The sequence below is a fragment of the Peromyscus californicus genome, unplaced genomic scaffold, assembly GCF_007827085.1.
Source record: "Peromyscus californicus insignis strain IS unplaced genomic scaffold, ASM782708v3 Scaffold_19__1_contigs__length_69161282, whole genome shotgun sequence".
Taxonomy (NCBI): Eukaryota; Metazoa; Chordata; class Mammalia; order Rodentia; family Cricetidae; genus Peromyscus; species Peromyscus californicus.
This window is the reverse complement of record NW_026294491.1, coordinates 51,099,736-51,124,539: the sequence shown is the minus strand read 5'-3', so window position 1 is coordinate 51,124,539 and position 24,804 is coordinate 51,099,736. Positions and strand designations below refer to the sequence as shown.

General features: G+C 41.1%; 1 protein-coding gene across 42 annotated transcripts in view; it reads right to left on the bottom strand.

The window, feature by feature from the left end:
• Nucleotides 1-23,507, bottom strand: part of Rims1 (regulating synaptic membrane exocytosis 1) — a 494,312-nt gene extending 470,805 nt beyond the window's left edge. For all 42 annotated transcript variants that reach the window (XM_052745291.1, XM_052745292.1, XM_052745293.1 and 39 more), the window contains exon 1: nucleotides 23,191-23,507. In XM_052745291.1, coding sequence (XP_052601251.1) covers nucleotides 23,191-23,354 — 164 coding nt within the window. In that variant the 5' untranslated portion in view covers nucleotides 23,355-23,507. The remainder of the gene's footprint in view (nucleotides 1-23,190) is intronic.
• Between the last annotated feature and the right edge of the window lie 1,297 nt (nucleotides 23,508-24,804).

Below are 24,804 nucleotides of genomic sequence, written 5' to 3'. Positions count from 1 at the left end.
TGATGTAACTCATGGGTTACAGAAAAGGCAACATGGATCTTGTTTGAAGCCTGCTTCTTTGAAGTCATTCTATACCAAATCCAAATTCTTTTCCCTTCTTTTCTTTCCTCTGTCTCATCTCTACTTCAGTACTGAAGATTGAACCTCAAGACTCACACAAGGCAAGCATCCTTCGAGTGAGCTATAACTCCAAAATCTTCTTGATTCAACAGACTACTTTCTGAATATAAACCTACATTTTAATGGACTGTTGTGTGCTTATATATATATGAGAAGGAATCAAAGCGGGGGTTTCCTACTTTATGGTAGCACATTGATCCAATAAGCCCACTGGACTTCTATGGAGATAGCTACATCAGAACAAAAACAAATTCAAATGGCTAGTTCGCAAGAGCCTGAAACAAGCACTCCTTGATAAACACTGTTTCATTGCAGAAATATCTTTTATTTTGTAGGCCCAGATGATGATTTTTCACTGCTGAGATTATAATCCTTTCGCCCTTCCCCTTCCTCCTTCAAAACCCCCTCATACACTCCTTTTTGCTGTCTTTCAAATTTATAGCTTCTTTTTATCAATTGTTATTGTATATGTATATGAATATGTATATTGTATATATACACAAATATTCCAAAATACACAAATAAATCCTGCGCAGTCTGTATAATGTAACTTGTATGTGTATGTTTTCAGGGTTGACCATTTGGTACTGAATAACTAACTGGTATGTTCTTCCCTGTGGATGAATATTTCTCCCACTCTCAGGATTCCATAGGTGCCTGTACTTCTTTGTGTGGTGCTGAGGCCTTGTGTAAATAAGTGTTATTTAATGATACATACCTTTAGACTGACAGTATTAAAGAAGAGGAAATTTCAAAGTTTTTTTTGGGGGGGTGTTTTAAAACAATGATGAATGATTTTTTTTCTTTGAGTCAGTATAGTCCATAGCTGTGGAAATTATCCATTTGGAAAAGAGATGTTTTGAGGACTTGTTCAATTGTTTCTGATTTATTGTTTCTAATTTTATGTATTTACACGTGTACCGGATCACATGTAAATTCACCACAAGTATGCCAATGGCCACATAGGTCAGCACAGCTTCAGATCCTCTACAACTCAAGGTGTAGACAACTGGGCGTTGCATGACGTGGGTACTCGCAACTGAAACTCTGGAAGAGCAGCGAGCTCTCTGAACCGCTAAGACATCTCTCTGGCCACGAAGAGAAACTTTTCATCTTGAGTGTTTCTCTTGTTTAATATCCAGTGTAAAACTCACCAGCACCTCAGTGTGTAAGGAACTAGGGGAAGCTTCTGTTTAGAATCATTCATTTTTTTTTTCATATGACGGATAGTCATCTAAACAGTGTGGACGGGCATGGGTCCACTCAACACTAATGCTCTCACTATACATGAGCCTCTTACCCCTTGTGTTCTTCTTATCCCCTGAAGATATCCCCAGTTGAGTGAGTGAGTTCAAGGTATTCAATGAATTCAGTCTCACAAAGATATTACTTTGTATCCAACTCAATGCTGAAGAATCAACTTCCTGTGGGAGACTTCAATATGATTCTTTCCAAAGGGATTTTGAAAGACAAACTCAACAGTGTTTAAACCTCACCTTTATCTCCTCTTTCCTCTAAAACCTTATGACCACATGAGATTTGACTCCTTCCACCCTGGCAGAACTTGAGAAATTCCCATTTTGATGTCCCCACCTCTCCCTCAAATCTAATTTCCCTCCTAGAGAGAAACTGGCAGATCTCGTCCTGCTATCAGGAGCTGTAAACCTTCCCTGAATTCTTTTGTTGTTGCTGTTGTTTATTCAACTAAAGGACAGTAAACAATTAAACTTCAGGTGAGGGTGTGTATCAAACTATGGGGGACATATTTTTCACAACATTCCAGGAATACTCAATTCCACACAGAAGTGTCCTCAACTAGTATATCATCCAGTATCCCCGTATTTGTATTATACCACAGGCTCAAAGCATGCATATACCCCAAACCATTACTTTTTCTGCCACATTATACCAAAAGCAAATGTGGAGTATCTCTAATAGATACTTTTTATTTTTGATCACATTTACTTCATTCTTGATTTGGGGCAGTAAGTGGGTGCCTATGTGTCATGACAACATATATGAGTGTCAGAATACAATGGATGAGAGTCAGTTATCTTCCTCGACTATGTGGGTCCCAAGGACTGAACTCATGTCATCAAGTTTTGGGGTCATATCACTGGCAGAGTACCTCTCAATCCCATCCTGGACGACAATGGGTACGGAACATAAGGGAGGGAGTAGGCACTTACAAGGCCAATGACATGAGCAGTAAGGAATAATTTAAATCATAAAATTTGGGCAATAATTTGAAATACCAGTAGCAAGTATTCAGATGAGTTTTGCCAACAAGGTCCTAATCAGTCCATATTCGTCATTTTATAACCTCCCAAAACCGCTTGAAGCACAGGAAAAATAGACAGTGATAGTCATTATGTTATCAATACAGAACATAAAACTTCAAAGGCTAATTATAAAACCTTTATACTCCATGACATTGGTAAGCATAATGTGGCCCAGTGTGCATCCATGGAGTACCAACTGGACACCATGAACAGTGCCAGACCCAGTAGTCAGTCAGGGATCCCACAGCCAGCATATTGACTGAAATATGTCCACTCTAAGAAGAAACCATATTTCACTATGTTCTAAGCTTCCAGAGTCAGGCAAGTGAAATCTTTAATCATTCCTTTCTTTTCCTTCTCCTCAAACAGTGTACTTCAAAATAAAAACTGCGTTTTCAATAAAACTGTATTTTCACTTAAACAGTGGAATGCCAGCTTAGCTAATGGACATTTGGTCATGTGGACAGTTATTTTTAATTTTCTCTTGACTGGGGTAAAAGTGTATGCACAGAAGTGTCTTTCTCGGATTCTCACAGCCTTCCAGATAACCTTCCTACTTAAAAGTTCTTCACTGTGCCTAAATTAACTCTCCCCTGCTGCCTTTTAGATCTCTAAAGACAGATTTGAAAAACCATGCTGACATTGTCTGACCATCCCCCTCATAGTACTTCATCTGTGATTAGAAAGAGGTGTTCACCCAGGCTGCTTTTGTGTTCTGGGACATGAGGATAACATCAACAATACAGGGAGTGCCAGGAAGAACATTTCAGAGTCCAAATTGCATTTAATCAAAGGTCGAGTCTATACTAATTTTTATCTGATCCAAACAGTACAAATTTTATTATCAGCATAACCAATAATTAAAACCCACTTCAGATAAATTAAAAGCTACTATGACATGTACATTAAAAAAATGGAGCTTCCTGAGTTTAATAAACTTGGCAATAACTTACAGAATCATATAACTGTAGTTAATTTTACTGCACCTCTGTATTTCCTGGTGCAAGCCAGAGCAAAAACACTATCTTAATTAAGCAGTTGATTAATGACGATGAATGGAACATTCTTGAAAACCCAGAGACCCTAGAGAGTTGGATTAGAGAAAATGGAATGCACAGTCAGAATCCAGAAATTCCTCAGCTAGCTTGTGATAGGAATGACAGCCTCAGATCTCACAAACTCTCGGGTAACTATCCATGTCACAGCAGGAGCCACAAAACACTCAATGGCTCTAACTAGCATTTAATGTCAATAAAAGACAGTTCAGAAGCATTTTTAAATGAATATTAAGTATGAAATAAAATACAAGAAAAGGATCAAAATACTGATAGGAGAAATCAAGGAAGTTGAAATTAATTTTTTAACGTTCTCGTTTTACCCTTTAGTCATTTCTTGTGGGTTTAAATACACTCTTTACAAAACAAACATTTTACTCATTAACTTTGGCTCTGGGTCTTAATTTTCTAAACAAAAATATATGGTGGAAGAAAAACACTGTAAAAATGTTAATTACCAGATGAAAAGGTTCATTTAGGCTTGAACAAAGCATATTGTAACACCACGCTGAAGGGAAAATAATAGGGGGTGCTCAAACTTTACCAATTACTGCAGAGCCAACACAGCATCCTCTGCCTTTCTAAATCTGCTCTTCTGCCTCATCCACAGTTTCTGTTTAGTCTGTAACTCCTCAGAGCCTACAAGCAAATTAAATAACCTATATGCAGCCACTCACATAAAATGAGAATAGCTGATTGCGCCCTGAGAGGCCAGCTCTTTGAGAAGGAGACGTTCATGCCAAGTATTGTCTACCCACATCTGTGTAAGCACCTCTCCCTTTGCAGCAACCCTAAGGGGAATGACAGGAAGAGTTGGATGTGCCCAGCAGGAGTGAAAGAGCCCAAGGGCCAAAGGAGAAAAAAATATCACTCCGCTCTGGAAATGACTGGCATTATAGCATAGATGTTTCATTTATCTCTTCTGGGAAAATTCACCAGAGAGGCTCTCATATTTATGTCTCCTGGAATGTGGAAAAGTAGAAAGCAAAGAAGGGCTGAAAGAAGTTAAAATGCCTAAAGCTCCCCAAATTACCCAGTAATTCTTTCTGAAAAAAAAAAAAAAGCAGAAACTAAAAGCCCTGGAGTGCACTTTTTAATGGAGGCAGGGATGGAGGGGAATCAGTCTCACTTGACCTGAGAGTCCAAAAGGTAAAAGGAACATCTCCATCTTTCATATCCCAAAATCTTCTTATCGATTACATGGGGAGATTTAGCTGCACCTAGTATAATAAGGGCAAATGCCAGTCTCTTTAATTTCATAGCTGAGGACAAAAGTCAGGATGTGTTTCCAGGGTTATTTTGAGTCTTCTGTCATTTCCATCCCAACTATGAAGAAAACACCTCTTTCAGAAAATTTCAAAACACTGGCATAAGAAATATATTCTCTTTAATCCCAGCACTCAGGAGTCAGAGGTAGGTGCATCTCTGTGAGTTTTAGGCCAGCCTGGTCTACACAGCGAATTCCAGGACAACCAAGGCTACACAGAGAAACCCTGTCTTAAAAAGACAGAGACAGAGACAGACAGAGAGAGAGAGAGACAGAGACATACAGAGAGAGACAGAGAGAGAGAGAGAGACAGAGAGAGAGATTCTACCATGATTTCAGCAGCAAAACAGACTTCTATTACACACATTTAGTTTTCTTGAGTCAGAAGAGGTTTGACACATACTACACACACACACACACACACACACACACACACACACACACACACACACACACACACACTGAGATAGCTAGAACAGGGTGGTAATGTTGAATGTTTCTACTATATATCCTTTGATTGTTTTTTATTATTTTTATTATACCTTTGATTTCAGCAAAGATGCAGAACTGTAATGAATATTTCTTTAAAATATTTAAAACATATCTTTACAATTCCTAATTTTGTATGAAAATATCAACATAGATCAATACTTCTTTGATCTAATTCCACAACAGACATACACCTAAGCAACATATTTTTGTATGTTTTTATGTATTTACTTTTTTTTTTTTTTTTGGAGACAGGGTTTCACTCTGTAGCCCAGGGTAACCTCAATTTTACAGCAATTCTTTTACCTCAGCCTACCAAATGACTGAAATTACAGGCATGTGGTGGTTTGAAAGAAAATGGCCCTTCAAAGGGTGTGGCCTTGTTGGAGGAAGTATGTCACTGTGGGGGCGGGCTCTGAGGTCTCTTCCTGAAGCTTCACTCTGTGACATTCAGTTTTCTTCCTGTTGCCTACAGGATGCAGTACTCTCAGCTCCAGCACCACGTCTGCCACCATGTTTCCCATCATGATGATAATGGACTGAACCTCTGTAAGAGTTGCCATGGTCATGGTGTCTCTTCACAGCAATAAACATCCCCAACTAAGGCAAGGCAGGAACTACTCTGAACAACTTTAAATAACAGTATTTTAAGACATCTTTGTGTGTATGTCTGTGTGCGTTCTTTTGTGTGTATTTGTGTGTACTAATATGAGTGTACATGGGAAGGTGAGACGATAACTTCAGGTTTAGTCTACATTCCACCTCAACTGAGAAAGGGTCTCCTGTTCGCTGCCACATATAGGAGGCTAGCTGGGAATTCTCCTGTCTCTGCCTGCCATCTAACCACAGAATCACCGAAATACAGATGTGTGATGTCATATGAAGCTTTACATGGATTCTGGGGCATCCAAACTCTGGTCATCATGCTCACACAGAAAACTTAGACCATAAAAGGCATTTTTATATTTATTTTTAATATTTCATTTAGCAAGTATTATGATTATATACTTAGGAATTTAATTTATTGTAGATTAGAAAAACCTTCAGAATGCATCCCTGTGAAAATTTGAGTATTCTCATTTAGAGGTATTCCTCATGCTACAAACTTGAAATGACATATTTTCTCCAATGCACACAGGCTTGTGGAGTATGCATGCAAATTCCCATGCATTCATCTGCGATTATAAACTGAAGAAGTGAGCAAGAATGTTTCCTTGCCAAAACAACAAATATGAATAATTACATCTGTAAGCATAATACAGGTAAGCCTGTTCTAATATTCTGCTAAAATAAGGCTTATCGCTCTACCTCAAAAGAAAGTTTCCAGCTCCCTCTATATGTTCCCACATTGTGTTAAAATCCCTACAAGGAATAAGAGTATTTTGGCATAGCACAATGTATGAAACATAGCTCTAATTGTGATCCAAAGTTCCTTTATATAGTATCAACACAGAAAGTACTAGACTTGTAAGCTAGAACAGGGCTCCTGCAGAGTAGATGCACCTACTTTATACTCTAAGACACATGAATACTGAGGGCACAGTACTATTTAAAGCCAAATTGTTATAAAATAACGTTACAGTTGAAAGTTGCTAAGGCTGCCTACAAATGAAAAGTTGTGCCAAGTGCATTGCAAAAACACTGCTATCTCATTGACCCCTCCTTATTACTACTTATTCCTTATCCTTAGTCCATACATAAGTAGTACTAGAGGCCTAGATTACTCCAATAAGCATTACATAGTCTATAGGAGAACTGTGGATTAAAATCTAAGCCTCTTTAATTCTGAAATTCACACCCAAGTACACTTCCCCCTGTACCTCAGAATAATCACTACTAGGAGTAGTAACAGTTTCCATTCAAGAAAGTATTTTTTATTATCTTCATGATAGTATGTTCTTATAACAGTCAAGTTTATTTGTCAGTTCCCTTGCACAATGGCAACTCTGTTGGATAACCCTGATCTAAACTATTTCTGTTTTCTTTTCTATGGAGTAGGGTAATAGCAATAACAGACAGTTTTATGAAGTGGTTGTACCATATTTTAGCATCATATTGAGTAAGAATTCGAGTTTCTCTGACCCAACTAAAAACATGAGCTATGGAGTTACAGATGATTAATGACTGCTGAGAGAGGGGAAATTAGTTTTCCCCAGGGATGAGCCTCGTAATTGGTCATCTAATATCAAGTGGTCAGATCTGAAATCATATACATATAAGCAACACTAATGGACTCAGGTTGCATTTGAATAGTGTGTGTGTGTGTGTGTGTGCACTTGTGCGTGTGTGTGTGTGTGTGTGTGTGTGTGTGTGTGTGTGTGTGTGTGTGTGTATAAAACAGAAATAACAGAAAAAGAAGACATTAATTTGAGAAGGAATATGGGAACATAGGCAGTTTTGGGAAGAAGAGAGGGAAAAAGAATGGTGCTAATACATTTAGTTTTAAGACAATTTCAAATGAAAACGGAAAGTGAACTATATAGCAAAGCAAAAAGTTCTCAAACAAGAAACATAAAAAAAAAACACTAAATGCTTTTTAAACTGTACAATGTTCTCAGTCATCAGGGAAAGGCAGATTTATCTACTTTAAGATTTTTACCTCACTCAAGTCAAAACAGCCAAATATCAGGAAGATAAATGACAGCAAATGTTGACGTGGATGTGGGGAAAGGGAAACGCTTATGTACTGCTGGTCAGAGTATAAACCAGTGCAACCATTGTGGAAATCAGTCTGGGGGTTCTCAAAATACTAGAACTAGAACTACAATATGACCTGTCTCTATCACTCCTGGGTGCATACCCAAAAGACTGTACATCCTACCACAGACACTTACACAGCATATGCACTGCTGCTCTATTTACTGTAGCTGGGAAATGGAATCAACCAAGACATCTATCAACTAACCAATGGATAAATCAAATGCTGTACACATACATGCATATACACAATGGACTATTACTCAGCTTCAACGAAAAATGAAATAATGGGATGCACGGGTAAATGAATGAAACTGGAAAAACTTACACTAAGTGAAGTCACCCAGGCAACAGGAAGGTAGAGAGGGGAGCAGTAGGGGCAGAAATGTGCAAACAGGGACCATGGGTGGGAGATGAGGAAACAAGGTATCGGTGAAAGGTTTTGCCGAAATGAAGTGTGCACGTAAAACCTATATGAAAACATATACTCTCCCACCCCAAGAAAAAAATAAATTAAAAGAGACAATAAAAAAACAGGTGACATGACACAAGAGAGGAAAACACTCGAGATTAAAAATGGGGAGTGGGGAGTGGGGAAAGAGAGGGCAACTCAAAGCTGCACATATAAAAAGAATCTTTATGGAGGTTCACAAGCTTTTATGCTACTCAAAAAATGAGAGAGAGAGAGAGAATATATGTGTAATACACTATATATAGGTATGTATATCATATACACCTCTATGTATATACATGCACGTATAATAACTCTCTTGGTTTTTATTTCATCTCCCCAGTCACTGAAGATTTGTTGTCCCCTTTCAAGTCTCCAAAGTGAACTTTCCTTAAGTCTTAACCTTTCCTCCTCTGAACTGTGCAACTTGATGACCACCCATGAGGCACCCAGCCTCACATTTACATTTCAAACCCAATCTCTCTTCCAAGTTCCTGACACACAACCTACTGGATTCCCCCTTATGTGTTTCTCAAAGTTATCACCAAGCCAAGTCTAGTCTTAGGGTCTCCCACCTCACTAACCCTCAGATCATCACAAAAGCTGGTGGTACCAATCAGAAGTCAACTCAAGCTCAACCCATTAGGAAGAATGGCAGTAACTTCAGCCTCAGAAATGTCTCTTAAATCCTAGCATTTCCCCCCCTACCACCAACCCCTTGTTTCAATTTTTCTCATCTGAAATTCTGCTGGTGCTCCAGGTAATCTATACACGAGTATGCTTTGGGCTTCATTCAACCTGTTCTTGATACTGCATCTAGAGTCATCTTTTGAAAACACCAATGGAGTTGTACCAAAGCTCTCTTGAAGGGATTTCACTTTTAAAGTAAAACAAATAACATAAATAAGAAACAGCAGTCAGGTATGGTGGTGTATGTCTCTAACCCCAGCACTTGAGAGGCTGAAGAAGCAGGGCTCACAACCTCATGGGCCAGCCTGGTACATAGTGAACCCTGTCTCAAAAAACTTACATGAACATATACATAACTCAAAGTATAATAGGAAAAGCTATCTGAAATCATAAATTATTCTAAATTGAATATATATATATATACATATCAATCAGAGAAGAATTAAAAATTGTAAATAAAATTCTCACAGTTACAAAACACTGATAGAGCATGAACATAAGTATAATTTCAAAGGAAATCATTTCCTATTTCATAATCCCTGTTCATGATCTACTTTTTCTTTGTTTTTTTGAGACAGGGTTTCTCTGTGTAGTTTTGGTGCCTGTCCTGGGGCTTGCTTTGTAGACAAGGCTGGCCTTGAACTCACAGAGATCTGCCTGGCTCTGCCTCCTGAGGGCTGGGATTAAAGGTGTGTGCCACCACTGCCTGGCCTACTTCTTTAAATAACACTCAATACACTGATATTCAAAATATACAAAATTAATAGAATTCCCTTAGAGGTTGCTATAACAGGATATAACCCTAGGGCAAAAGCAAAGCAAATCAGCCTTAAAAATTTTGTTTAGATTTGCTGAAACTATGTGGTGTCAATGAGTAATGCCAGATAAGAACATAAAAATGAGCAAGCAAAAGGAAGCTTCTGGATAAGGGCAAAGAGATATAGTGTGTGTCATGCACAGGTCTTATACTAACTAACTGTGAAAGCCTGAAAGAGTTGGAATAATCTTCTGTGACTAACATGTCAATTGCTATCTTGATTGCCAGTCCTTGGGCTGATACTTCTTTACAGCACTATGTTCAGAAAGGTTCTGTGGCATCTTGACACTCACCGCAGATGCTGTTCTTTTTTTTTTTTTTAATTTATTTTAATTTATTTTGCAATACAATTCAGTTCTTCATATCAGCCACGGATTCCCTTGTTCTCCCCCCTCCCGTCCCCCTCACCTTCCCCCCAACCCCCCCCCCCATTCCCATCTCCTCCAGGGCAAAGCCTTCCCCACAGACTGAGGTCAACCTGGTAGACTCAGTCCAGGTAGGTCTAGTCCCCTCCTCCCAGGCCGAGCCAAACAATCCTGCATAGGCCCCAGGTTTCAAACAGCCAACTCATGCAATGAGCACAAGATCTGGTCCCACTGCCTGGATGCCTCCCAAACAGATCAAGCCAATCAACTGTCTCACCCATTCGGAGGGCCTGATCCAGTGGGGACCCCTCAGCCATTGGTTCATAGTTCATGTGTTTCCATTCATTTGGCTATTTGTCCCTGTGCTTTATCCAACCTTGGTCTCAACAATTCTCGCTCATATAAACCCTCCTCATTCTCGCTAATTGGACTCCCAGAGATCCACCCGGGGCCTAGTTGTGGATCTCTGCATCCAGATCCCTCAGTAGTTGGATGAGGTTTCTAGCACAACAATTAGGGTGTTTGGCCATCCCATCACCAGAGTAGGTCAGTTCGGGCTGTCTCTCGACCATTGCCAGCAGTCTGTTGTGCCCTTCAACTGAAGAATGGATAAACAAAATGTGCTACATATACACAATGGAATACTACTCAGCAGAGAAAAACAATGGCATCATGAGGTTTGCAGACAAATGGATGGATCTAGAAAAAATCATCCTGAGTGAGGTAACCCAGACTCAGAAAGACAAACATGGTATGTACTCACTCATAGCAGGATACTAGACATGAAACAAGGATGACTTGTCTGCTACTCACATCACCAGGGAGGCTACCTGGAAAACAGGACCCCAAGAAAGACACAGGGATCGCCCAATGACAGAGAAATGGAAGGAGATCTACATGAACAGCCTGGACATAAGTGGGGGTAATGAAAGGCGAGGGTCGAGGGAAAGAGAGCTTGGGGGAGCGGGAGATCCCAGCTGGATCAACAACAGAGAGGGAGAACAAGGAATAGGAGACCATGGTAAATGAAGACCACATGAGAATAGGAAGAAGCAAAGTGCTAGAGAGGCCCACAGAAATCCACACAGATGCTGTTCTTAATACAGAACTTTGCAAGTAAACCAAGTACGTGCCAGTCAAGGACTGGACAGTTGCTAAGTTCCTATCCACATGTAAATGATGGCATACAGTCTTCAGAGTACAAAGATATGTGTTTTTGTGTCTAGGACTTCAACAGTGGCATATAATTAAAAAAAAAACCTGTTGAGATATTATAAAGTGTTGGTCACAGGGCAGGTAATGCAAATACAAAGACAACTAGTAGAATACATCTACCTTTAAGGAGCTTTTAAGACTCGAAGATGACTTAACTGAGGAGCATCTTTAATTAAAGATAAAATCAATATAATACATTGTGATCATCTGATCTAATTGTAAATATCAAATCAGAACATGTGTTATGCTTTAGACTCTAACTGGAGTTAGTCATGCTTTCATTAAAACATTCCTAATTAAGTGTGTCTTTCTAGAGGATTACCTTTAAAAATCTATTATTAAATCCTCCCACATTGACAGTCAAATGTCTTTGGAATGCTGTCTTTCAGAAAGCCAAGAATGATAAATCAAGAACACAACAGACCATCCAAAAATTATATTTTAATTTTACCTTGAAATGTTCAATTCCAAATATTTATTTTCTCATACATTCTGGTCAACCTGCTTCTCTCTATAGTCAAAAGGAAACAGCTCATTCTTTGCTTTCAGAATTTGCTGACTGAATTTCTGTGGTTAGAATAACCATCCCACTCTGTCCTCCCACTCATCTCATTAGCAGCCTTAGGTGACTCTAGTCCATGTCTTTTGAATCTACTCGTTCATTCATACACACCATTCAACTAACTGGGCACCTGTTATATGTGTTTATGATGGATACAATAAAAACTGATGCCACCCTCAGCAGTGTATTCTGTACTTAGATGAGAATGTTAAATGAAAATGCTATGAAAATACATGCACAGAAGGCAAGTACTGAAACCAGCCTGGGAAAGTTTGGGAAGATGTAGCAGATGAGGTGTCATTTAAGCTAATTTTAAAGGCCAGGATAAATTTAGATTAAAAGGAAAATGTCTGATCAAGAGTAATGTATGAGTGGAGTCACCAAATAGTGAAGGTGCAATGAAAATCAACTAAGACAATGGAAGTCAGGGCTGTGGAGACAAAAAACAGAAGATAAAATGACCTGGATACAGACCCTAAAGTTTCAGCTTCATTCTGGAGTATGAAAGAGATAATATCTGTGAAACTCAAAGCATCATATTTAGACAAGAAGCTAAAAAGTTTATGATAGGTGGCAATAAATTTCAAGTGTCTACAAGTTAAAGAGATATCAAAAAGGTATTGCAGTAAGAATTAGAATTTAGCTGAAAATTCAAAATGTATGATTACAGATTTGAGAATCTTTGGCATGTCCTTGCAACTGAAGCTGCCACGTGAGATTTAACAGAAACTATTTGTACAGAGAAAGGAATAACAGGCTATAGTAGAACCTTTAAGGATGCCAATATTTGAGATTCAAGATGGGGCAGAACAGAGACATTTAGAAAAATTGAAGGCAAATTAGAAGGAGATGGAGCTGTGGATGGCTGAGAAGAGGGTACTTCAAAATTCCCTTCAGCACTCACTATAATTATCACTCACCTTATTCTTATTATCTTTCTAAGTTTTACCAAATATACAATGTCCACTTCTTGTGGTCTAGAATTGGACGTGTTTGCTTGTTTGGGTTTTCTGTGTGCAAGGCCCAGAGGTGTTCACTCTGCTTCCTTTATGGAATGCAGCAACTAGCTCATTCCTTATAACTGGGCTCATTATCAATCATAACTATGTTCTGTATGGACAAGCTGAACCTGTTGTATAGCCAAACACCATGGAATGTTTTTCCTCACACCTGTGATGAACCAGGTCTCAGACCTTTTCCCACTAGCATCAAGTTTTTACCCTGGGTTGCTATGTTAAATGACAATACGTGGCCTAGGGTACAAAAAACATCTATACATTCAAATTACCCACCTAAGACTTTACCTTTTAAATTATACTTTCATGAAAAACAGTGATATTGTCCAGATATAACACCAGAGTAGAAGCTATTTATATTTTTTGCTTTTACCAAGTTTTAATAACCAATATAAAAGAGATTGCTTATATCAATATATTTCTATTTCAAATACCAGGATGTAAGATATATCCTTTTTTTTTAGAAAGAAGGGATTAGGAAAGAATACTTAAGCCCCACTATATTACAATACAGAGACAACCAAGAAAGATAAATCTGCTAAGCTGTGTGAAATAAAAAAAGGGAAAGCCACTGGGTTACCTTACTTATCTTCTCATCTGTTTCTACCCAGACACTAAGTAATTTTTCTGACCTCAGTAGACCTCTAAATGTCTGCATATCCTACCTCACATTTAGAAAAAAAAAGTAGTACATATATATTACTATATATACTACATTATATTTTTGAAAAAAAGGTATTTTGCAGATCATGGAAACTAAAATAGCCTAATTTTTCTAAAATAAAAAATGCAAGAGAAAAACGAAAACAAAAACAACATTTTAAAGAGTTTCTCATTTCGTCTCTTTAGATGAGAAGAGGTTGGAAAGATGGCTCAGCAGTGAAGAACATTTGCTGTATGTAGTGGTTTAAAGGTAACTGGTTCCCATAATCTCATAGGGAGGTGTGGCTTTGTTGGATTGGGTATGGCCTTGTTGAAGGAAGTGTGTCACTGCAAGGGTGGGCTTTGAGGTTTTCTATGCTCAGGATACTGCCCAGTGTCTCAGTCTACTTCCTATTGCCTTCTGATGAAGGTGTAGCTAATACCATGTCTGCCTGCATGCCGCCATGATCCTCATCATGATGATAATGGACTGAACCTCTGAAATATAAGTGAGCCACCACAATTAAATGTTTTCCTTTGTCAGAGTTGCTGTGGTCATGGTGTCTCTTCACAGCAATTGAAACCATAACTAAGACACTGTTCTTACAGGACCCAGATTCAGTTGCCAGAACCCACAACTACCTAAAACTCCAGTTCCAGAGGACCCAACTCCCTCTTCTGTCCTCTGTGGGCACCTTCTCCACACACAGTACACACACGTTCATTCAGGCATCATATACACTTACTCATAAAATAGAAAGTAAATAAATCTTAAAATAAGTATAAATGACAAAAGCAGTCAAGAGATCCACAATGGTTATGCACCAATAACAGACAACTTTAAAATAGCTTGTTATCTTAGTTATGTTTCGGTTGCTGTGATAAACACCATGACCAAAAGCAACTTGAGAAGGAAAGTATTTATTTCACCTTTCAGGTTACAGTCCATAAAAGAAAGAAGGAGAGAAGTCAAGGTAGAAACTCAAGGCAAGAACCTGGAGGCAAGAACTGAGCAGAGGTCATAGAGGAACACTGTTTACAGACCTGCTTCTCGTGGCTTGCTCACCCTGCTTTCTTATACAACCCTGGACTACCTGTGCAGGGGCAGAACCACACTCAGCGAGCCAGGCCCTTCCAATCATTCACTAATAAAGAAATTGCCCCCAACAGACCTGCCCACAGGGCAATCTGATGGACCCATTTTCTCAGTTGAGGTTCCTTCTTTCCAGATGACCCTAGTTTGTGTTAAGTGACAAAAACCTAGCCTGACCATTTGGTTTCTTGAAACTAAGACTATTCTTCAAAGATCAATGAACAATACTTCAGGTACAGAAATAAAAGCTGATAAGTAATAATAAACAATTTGAGGTCTAGGTAGAGCATGGAACCTTCATCCATAACTGCCACTGTACTAAGTCTTACTTGTTAATATATATCCATATTAAATATGACAGCCCATTAAAAGACACTAAATAGCATAAGATATCTACATGGCAGTATAGACACTTTAATTGGTTTTCAATGCACATGCCTTCTCTATATAAACATAATAATATCTTCCAGACAAGTAAGTTAACTTAATGATGAGTAATAAAAAAAAGTACTAAACAATGTATAAATCATTAACTGGGTATTATCATCTATATTATCTCAGTTTCATTCATTATGCTACTTTAAAATAGCTAATATTCTAATTAAATGCCTTAACGACTTACAAATTACATAAGATTCTTTTCAACAATATTACATTATCTTACTACTTAAACTTCAAAGGGATTATCAAAATATTACATTCTGAAATCTATTTAAATGAATTCACACTCCAGGGATATGGTCTCTAACTGCAGGCTGTACTTTTGCTAGGCTCAAAAGAGAATTTTCATAGACAATCCTGTATGCAGTTGTAACTTATGACTATTATTGGAAAAAAATGATTGAAAATTTGCGTTTAGTCTTGCCATAAAAGAAGCATCCACTGAGGTTCTATGAAATGTAATGTCTCATTTTCAGCAAATCATTACTATTAGCCAAACAATGACTTTCAAGATTCTATACCCCTTGTTTGCATTACATACTGCTCTGACAAATTTTAAGACTTTAATTGCTTGCTGTTCAGTGATTTGATATAAATAATTTGGTGCAGAAAAAAAATCTGTAAAGAGGAAAAGATAATCTAATTTTTCATCAAAGTTGATACTTAAAAATTGACAGTATAAAACACTACCCATAGCAAGAAATTGTTATAAAAATGAAGCCAAATCAATACATAAGCCACTCTCCCTTTAAGCAACTCTAGTTTTTCTTTAAATAAACATTTATATGTATGGGAAGCTTTCACAAATCAACAGAAATAGGGAAGTCCCAGACCTATTCTACAGTACAGTCCCTAGCTGTCAGCCATTTGACCTAGGTCAAAATAAATGCACATAAACCTGATATAAGAATGTGAGACTATACACACAGAAAACATAATGCATTTAGTACAGAAATTTAAAAATGTTAAATGCATATGTTACATTATCCAGCAGAAAGCTAAAAAGAGTCCATCATTCAATGTTAAAAATGAGACATTTATTACACCCTGTGACACAGAAGTTAACACTCTTTGGTTTTTTAGTAAAAGATAAGAAAAATTAACCTAAGAAATTACCCCAAGCTAATTTTTCTTCTCATTTTGAATTAGGTTTGCCTTGCTGTTATTTCAAAATTTACTATTTTCCCATTACTTTTTATGCTATAAATATTTATGAGCTATTTAATGAGAAATAATGAAAATTATAACTTCCGATAAGGCTCTGTGATTATTGTACCTTTTAATCCCTTGCCAAATTCCCACCTTGGTGTGAGTGTAATCCTGGTCACACCGCCTTCACAACACTATGGGTGGGCCAGCTCCAACAAGACTTCCTCCCTACCAGGCTCAAAACCTTCAGAAACCACAAGGAGGGATGAATCTGGGGGTCAGTCACATTTTCAAAGAGTAAAGGCAATAAGAGCAGTATCCTTGGGTGCAGTAATTTGAAGTCTGAATGTGTTTCTGTTTCACCATATTAAAGCCTCGTGAATTACAAGGACAGACCTCACAAGTCCCACTGTATACAGGAAGCTAATAAACTGAATGGGATGACCTGATAATGTTTATATCTACAGAAAGTGATAGCATTATGAACAACACCGAGTGGGGCAGGGTGGTGAATGCCTTTAATCTCAGCACTCAGGAAACAGAGGCAGGTGGATCTTAGAGTTGGAGGCCAGCCTGGTCTACAGAGTGGTCTACAGAGTGAGTTCTAGGACACACAGGGCTAAATGGATAAGCTCTATCTCAAAAAAGGCAAAATCAAACAAAGAAAAAAAAACCAACTACTACAATAATAAATAAGACCAAAACCTAGTTCAGTATTCTACACAGCAAGCCAGTGTCAAACTTTCAGACCATGGAAGTTTTTAAGTGGTAGGAACTACACCAGCAATAAACTATAAGAAGAACAGTGTCTACCCATTCTACCCACACAGCCCATTGACTGGCCAAATTTTAATGCATGACATTTTAATACCTGGTCTTATTGTTGAATTAACTACCATCATTCTATGAATAAAAGTATCCTACCCGATAAATAAAATTCAGAACAGTACAACTAAGAAGAGAGAGCCTCGCAGTCTAGGAGAAAAGTGGCCAAATACTACTGTATTAGGGAGAGCTGTGTGTGAGAGAGCAAGCAGGTAAGGGAAACAGAAGTTAGGGAGATGCATGTGCTCAGAAAAGCACAGGGGATTCCACCAGCCACACTCGGTGCTCCTGCTGCTTAGAAGATTCACTCTCTGGATTCCCAGACTAAATGCCATAAGCAAGGGGCCAGGAAACCAAAGTTCTAAAAAGTTCCCTCATATGAAAAAAAAAAAAAAAAAAAAACCAACACAAATACGCTGGACTGCTTGTCAAGAGTAGAACACAGATGAACAGCCTTCGTAAGCATCCAGCAAGATGCCTGATATGCAGAAAGGAAGTACATGCTAGCTTCCTACCCACAACAGATGAACCAAAGAGACCATAGTCCCTGTACCCACTCTCTTTATCGACCCTTAATAAAGAGTGAAGGCTGGAATCACTGGATAGGAGTTTGAGGTTCTATTACTCCAGTTCCCTTGTGCCTCAGGGAAGTTTTCTTCAACTCCCAAGACCAAATCTAGAATATCCAAACTCATCTCATAAGATCCAATGTTCAAAGTTGTTTAAAAACAGAACATAAACCATTAAGGTAAATGAAATTCAACACAATGGCACTTTTATAATCCATGCAAAACAAGCTCATCCATATGCTTCTTATAGACGTGGGAGAATAGAGTGTTTCAGGAATTCACACTGATGTCTTTCTAGGAGGTTTTTGGACTGGTTTACACAAGCCAGCCTTCCTGTTGAACAAGTTGAACAAACGACCTTCAGGAGAGGTTGTGTTTCTATCACTCAAGTTGGCAGTAGCCCAGTGATCATACTGATTTGCATACCATAGAGTACCTCAAATTTGGTCATGTAAATACATAAATGGTAGTGTTCTATTAAGAAAGAATATACACAAGTTATAAATAAATCACTACAGATCAACCAAAACCCAATGGTTTTGTATCTTTCCATTATTTTTGACACTATCTCATTTCTTTCATTTTTTTTAAACTTCTCTTTTCTATATTTTTTTTTCTTCCATGAACATTTGGGAACTTTGTGCTGTATGTGTACATTTGTTAAGACACGTTATTGTTGAAAGTGAAAATATCCCTACATAGTTCAGGGTTAGCCTTCTCAGGGTCTAACCCCACTTACTAACAGTGTGGACCAGGACAGATGCCAGCAAGTGGGCTTGCCCCTCCAGTCTTTTCTGCCTAACAGAACATCTTGAATTCAGACGCTCACATTCCAGTCACTTCCACTCTTCACTGCTCATCCTTTTCCTTTTTCTTCTCATCCATCCCTGCTTTTACAATAGGATACGGTATGCCTCGGTCTAACGTGAAAATTTTCGTCAACAGAAATAGACCTGTATCATCGTCACCCCTCCCTAGTCTCCCTAAATCTGTATTTCATTCTTTTCCTGGTTGGCAACCGATGTTTCTCAAAAGTGCAATATGGCACGTGTGCGCACAGCAGAAGAGCAGGAAAACAAATGTAATAGCAACTTCTACTTCATCTCTTCTCCCTAAGCAAGTTATAGTGACAGATTCTTGAAAATGAAGGCCCAATCCTCGGCAAGAAGGCAGAGATGCCCAGAGTCGTCTTTGTAGATCTTGAGAAGAAGTGTGGAACCCCATAAAGTTATAACAATTTTCTAACCCACGTTCACACAGTAAGTGGAAGAACTACAAATACATATACATATATATACACACATATATATGTATATATATGTGTGTATATATATACATATTGCACCATTCCAAAGACCTTTCCACTGTACTATGATGCTTTTCACTATCTTTAAATTGGAGGTAGTTCCCTTTCCCTCAATCCACAGGAAGGTTCTGTGAACCAGTGGAGGTGAACTCAGCCCTGCTCCATTAAGAAACAGCAGCGATGTTCTAAGTCAGCTTCATCATCTGTCAAACCAATGCTCCGACTTGCAAGAAGGACTAGAAATTCATATAAAGAAAAGATAAATGTTAGAAGCTTCCTTTTGGTTGAGAGACAATGTAGTGCCTGGGGAAACAGCTGCACTGTGAAAGGTCTGGGTTTGAATCCTAGCTGAGCCATGTATGGGAATCAATTTAGGATATCACTGAAACCCTCAGGATCGGGTCACGAGCTGATATTTGTGACACCTGGCCTATCTTCTGCAAAGGATGCTGTGAGGATGCAAGCACACCTTGTAAGCCAGCACAGGTCACCCATGTGATACTGCAACCAATGGGAGTAATGGCTGGCATGCAGTAAATACTCGATAAATGTTAGCCAATTTCAGTAACTATTTCAATATGGTTTTTAATTTACATCCTTGAATTATCTCCTTAATCTCTACTTCTATTTCATTTTTCTCTTCTCTTCCCTCTCTGAAGCTCATTTCTCTTGGAAGCTTTTATTTAAGAGAAGAAATAAGATTTTACCTCTAATGAGATCTTCTCTGATTTAGGTCCCAGATAACACAGTTTTCCATCTATATAATATATTGGCTCATAATGCCTAGTGACAGGTACTTGAAAGAACATTCATTGAGAAAGTGAGGTTTCAAAAAGGTTCCAAAACACAAGCACACACACACACACACACACACACACACACACACACACACACACACAAAATACACACATCACAAACACACACATACACACAGAGAATCAAAAATTAAGAAATCTGTTTTACAAACACATTAAGCATGAAAAACAATTTTTCAGAGCCAACTTCTTCTAATTATAAAACACTATTACTTAAAATTGGAGGATTTTACCAAAAAAAAAATAATAATATGAACATAATGATGAAGTACTTCCAACTAACTTCACACAATATTTTTAAACTTTTGAGGTAGAAGTAAATTGGTTTTCTTTTTCTATTTATACTTATTTAATGTCATTATCAAATCTAGATTCAAGTAGTAATTTCACTCAAAACTAACCATACAAATATATTCTAACTCGTATTTTGTAAGGTGGGTTTCCAATACCCATCCATTTTCTCATTCTCTCTGTTAGTGTCTGCTATTACACCTTGTGGTAACAGAACTAACACACGGCAAGCAGCGTAAGGTGATTGCCCTGCACTGATCACAGAAGTGAAATTTAAATCTAATTTCTCTGTTCCCAGAACTTTAGTTCTGCTTGGGCCTTCCGGAAAAGTAGTTTTTCAGATGTGTGAGAATGTTGGCTCAAGTGTTGCCCCAAAACTCTTTTTCTCTTTTAGCAAGTATTTCAGAGGCCTGTGTAAAGCATCCTGTTTTCCGATCAAGTCCCTTGGCAGGTTTAGAAAAGGCCACCATCCATGGCTAGATGTCATTAAGGGCCCCTTACATAGGTGTCCTCTGAATGGCTCCTATGAACTCCCTAGTTTCTAAGATACCGATTTCCTTCTAGGAAAAAAGTGTAGCCCTGTCTCACTGACTGCAGACTCCACGGCAGGCTTATGTGGAAGCAAACCAACATTTCAGAACACTCGCCCACCCACCACTGCACACAAGGCCACGCCATTAGCAGAGGAGGCTGATTGATAAAGTTAATGCAGAAGTCCAGGATTATCGGGAGCTGTTGTATAACAGCATGACATGCTGCAACACTAGGTGAAATCGTGCCATCAAGGAATAGTATTTGCAAGCCCGAGGAAAACAAGAAAAGGATATGCTGGACATGAGCAGCGGGGCAAGAGCTTTTAAATTTCTGCTTCTCCATGTAAACCCATAGAATATTATCACCGACCCGAGGTAGTGAGCAGGTTTGCAATTCTGTCCTGAAACTCCTCCACTCTCATTTAAAATCCATCACTCTCCACACGGCTTCCAACAGCCAATGAAGAAGCATGATGGCCACTACTTGCACTGTGCCTCCCTCTGCTATCTGGACTCTGTCAGGCAGCAGCCCATATTTATCACTAGCTGCTGGAGGCCTCCATCTACCTGCTGTCTGCAGCGAGAGACCAAAAGAAAACAGCAGCAAATCTGCAAATATTAGCCAACAACGGGACAGTGTCCAGGACAGGTGGCAGCGGCTGCAGCAGTGAGGACAGACGGACTGACAACCACACAGACAGACAGCAGCACCATTAGACACCATCCATTACTTCCAGGCTCAGAAGAGGGGAAGCCTGCAGCACCAGGGATGTCATTCTTCCACTAGGGACAGGAAGCAGATTAACAAGGATTCTGCCTCCCTCAAGCTGGCAGGCTTAAAGCATTTGTTTTTTTGGATGAGAAGGAGCAGGGAATTCAGAAACCTGCTGCTCTTACAGAGCCAGACCAGCTCTGGCCTTCGAAGTGAACGGCCTTTTATTTTCCCAGAGTCTATATTGAAAGAGGAAGAAGAATGACTGAATCTCTACTATTTTGCTGCGTCCGGACACCCACAGCTCTCCCTCCCTACCCTAGCTTGCAGTTGCTTTTGCTTGGGGGACCCATGGTTGGAATGCAGCTTCTCCTAGTCTTCTCCTGTGTGGCTATGCTGCACAGAAGGGAAGGGGACACCTTCCCAGACAGCACCTTCCCTTCAGTAGGCAATTCTAGGGAGTGGGAGAAAGGCCACCTGGGGTGTGCTCTGTGCCTTGGTGTCACCCCCTGCTCCCTCTCCACACTTCCCTGCAAAGAGCTAACTCCAGATGCAACAGGTTCCCTTTGGCTCTTCATACCAATTGCCTGCCCCAAATACATCTTCTGCATAAGCAGAGGATACCAAGACATCAGTACCAGTCAGGGTATATCTACATCCCTCCACCGCAGAGAGGCAAACTTTACTGAATTTCTGAAGACTTCCCAAGGGAAGCCAGAGTTGAAATCTCCTTTAGCTCCACTCCCTGGGCGAGGCTGAGGAGCAAGCAAAGCTCAGCCTGGGTGGCAGTACTTGCAAGCAGTTCCGAAGCAAACAGCAGCAGTGTGTCACACACTTCTGCACCACTAACAACCAACCCCATCCTCTCCCCATCCCCAGGAAAGTGGGGCACCAGGCAGAGGTCCCCTGAAGGGTGGATGGGTTCTAACGACAGGAATGTGCAGATATTCAATCCCTGTCTGCTTCCTTCGGGAACTGAGAAGGCCCCAGAGGTCTCTTGGAAGCCAATAATGAGAAACCCCTATTTTATTCAGGCCAGGGTCGTCAATCAGCCTCTGTCATTATCACAAACTTTGTACTTACTGCCAATGGCCTTACATATGGATAAGAAAATGTGTCTTCGTACAGTTATTCTGTGTCGAAGACTAGGAATAAAAGGTTAAAGAGGAGCAGGAAGGCAGGTTACCAAAGATGGCAACTGCCCAAAAAAAGACCCAACCTTGCATTGTAAATGAATGAGTACCAAAACGAACACTAAAAATAAGCATTTTTATTATATAAATACCAGCACCCTTCACTGTTGTAACTCAGATCTGCTCAACAACTCCAAAGAGGAGCTTGCCCTCCACAACTCAGCACCTCCACCACCACCCTTTTCTCTACTCACCCCCTAGTCCCTAATCTGCCCTCAGCTCAGGGCCCTTCCACTGGGTGGGATCAGCTTTACTCAGCTCCGCATATCTCGCCCTAAGGTGGTCCTCCCGTCCACCTAGTCCCCACAGGCACTCCTGCCTCAAGCCATCCTCCTGGGGTCCCAGGTTCCTGGCTCTGTAGGGTCCTCTCCTTCCTTTAGACTCCCAAATCCCTACCTACCCTGCTCAAGCCCGGGGAGGGGGGCTAGCCCCAAGGTGGGCACCTCTGCCCGCACCCCTGCACCCTAGCCAGCCCCTCCCCCACACTCAGCCAAGAGTGAGTGGTGAATGGACGGATGGAGGCACCACCACCGAGGGATGGATGGCGCGCCTTACTGGGGGGGGGGGGGGTGGCGGGGGGGGGGGGAGCGCTTACTTGAGCATGGCCTCTTCTTTTTCCTCCTCTTCCTTCTGCCGGTCCATCACTGCCATGATAATGTTCCTCTCCTCCTCGGTCAGGTGGCTCAGGTCGGGCAGTTCTTGCATAGGGGGAGGCACCGTGGGTGGGCGAGGACCGCGGGGCCCCACGGCCGAGGACATTTTCGTGGCCTGCCCGCCCCCTCGGCTCGCTGGCTCTCGCTCTCACCTTTCAGATGCACGCCCCGCGGCTGCGCCCCTGCTTTCCAAGCTCACAGCGAAGCCCTCCCGGCGGCAGCGGCGGCGGCGGCGGCGGCGGCGGCGGCGGCGGCGGCGGCGGCGGCGGCGGCGGCGGCGGCGGCGGCGGCAGCGGCAGCGGCGGCAGCAGCGGAGCCGGGGACAGCGAGGACCCAGTCTCTCATGATGCTCTGCCTCCCGCCGAGCCCGGATGCTGCCTTTGTTTGGGTCGCCCTGGCGAGGCTCGGGGCCGCCTGGCCGCCTCCCGCAGCCCAGCCTCGGCCGGCGGGGGCGGGCAGGCGGAGGCGCGGCGAGGGGGCGAGGGCTGGCGCTGGGCTCCGGAGCGCGGCGGCCGGGCGCGGGCTGGGCTGGCGGGCCGGGGGCGGGGCCGGGCCGGGGCCGCCCGACGCTGCTGCTCGCTCGCGGGCTCCGCTGCCTCCAGTTTGGGGCTGCTGCGGGAGGGAGAGAGAGAGTTTGGGTGTCAGTTAGGCGGAGTCTCGGAGCTTCGCTCCCGGGTGATGCTGCTGCTCTCGCAGACATAAGCTGCCAGCCACTCAGTCCCGGAGCCGCTCCGCCCACGGGCACCACCCACCCACTCCCCGGGTCCGAGCCACGCGTGCCCTGGCCGCTTCTCCCCCCCCCCCCCCCTCCACACACACACCCTACGCTCGCCGACGTGCATACTCGGCGGCTCTCTCTCCCCAGGTACCCCTCACCCTGAGTCATCCTCCCTTTCCAGGTCCTGGTCCATGTCATCCTTCTCAGCCCTATTTTCCCATGGGTTACATTAATCATCTTCATCCTCGCTACAGTCTTCATCATTGATGCTATTTGAGCACCCACAGTGTTTGGAACAGCAAGATGGAACACCCTCTAGATCTATTTTTTCTCCTTCCTGCCACCATGTCGTTCTCCTTTACTCAAGTGTGCACAGCCACAGTAGTGTGTAGTTTTCTAGATAATTTTGGTGCACACACACACACACCCAACAACCTGAATTGTCCCTGTATTCCTCAATGCCACCTCTTTCTTGACGGGTTCTCCCTGGAATTGTTCTGCTATGTATCCTCATTTTCCCTTCAAGATGCCCCACCACACAGTAACTCTCTAATTTGCCATTTGGGGCACTGGGTAGCCCCATCAGACCGCATAACTGCACTTCGCTGGTGCTTGTAAATGGATTATCTACTCTAATTCCTCCAGTGATGTTCGCTATCATCATGTACTCACTTCTCAGCCTCCGTGGGTACTTCTCCAGCAACACGGATGCCAGGATAAGAAAAACACCCACCCATATCCTATTGTATTTAGAAGCGTCTTCGGCTCACTGCCTGGTGCAATGGTAGGCATTAAGGAGGAGCGTCTCTTGCTGATAAAGGCAAAAAAAAAAAAAAAT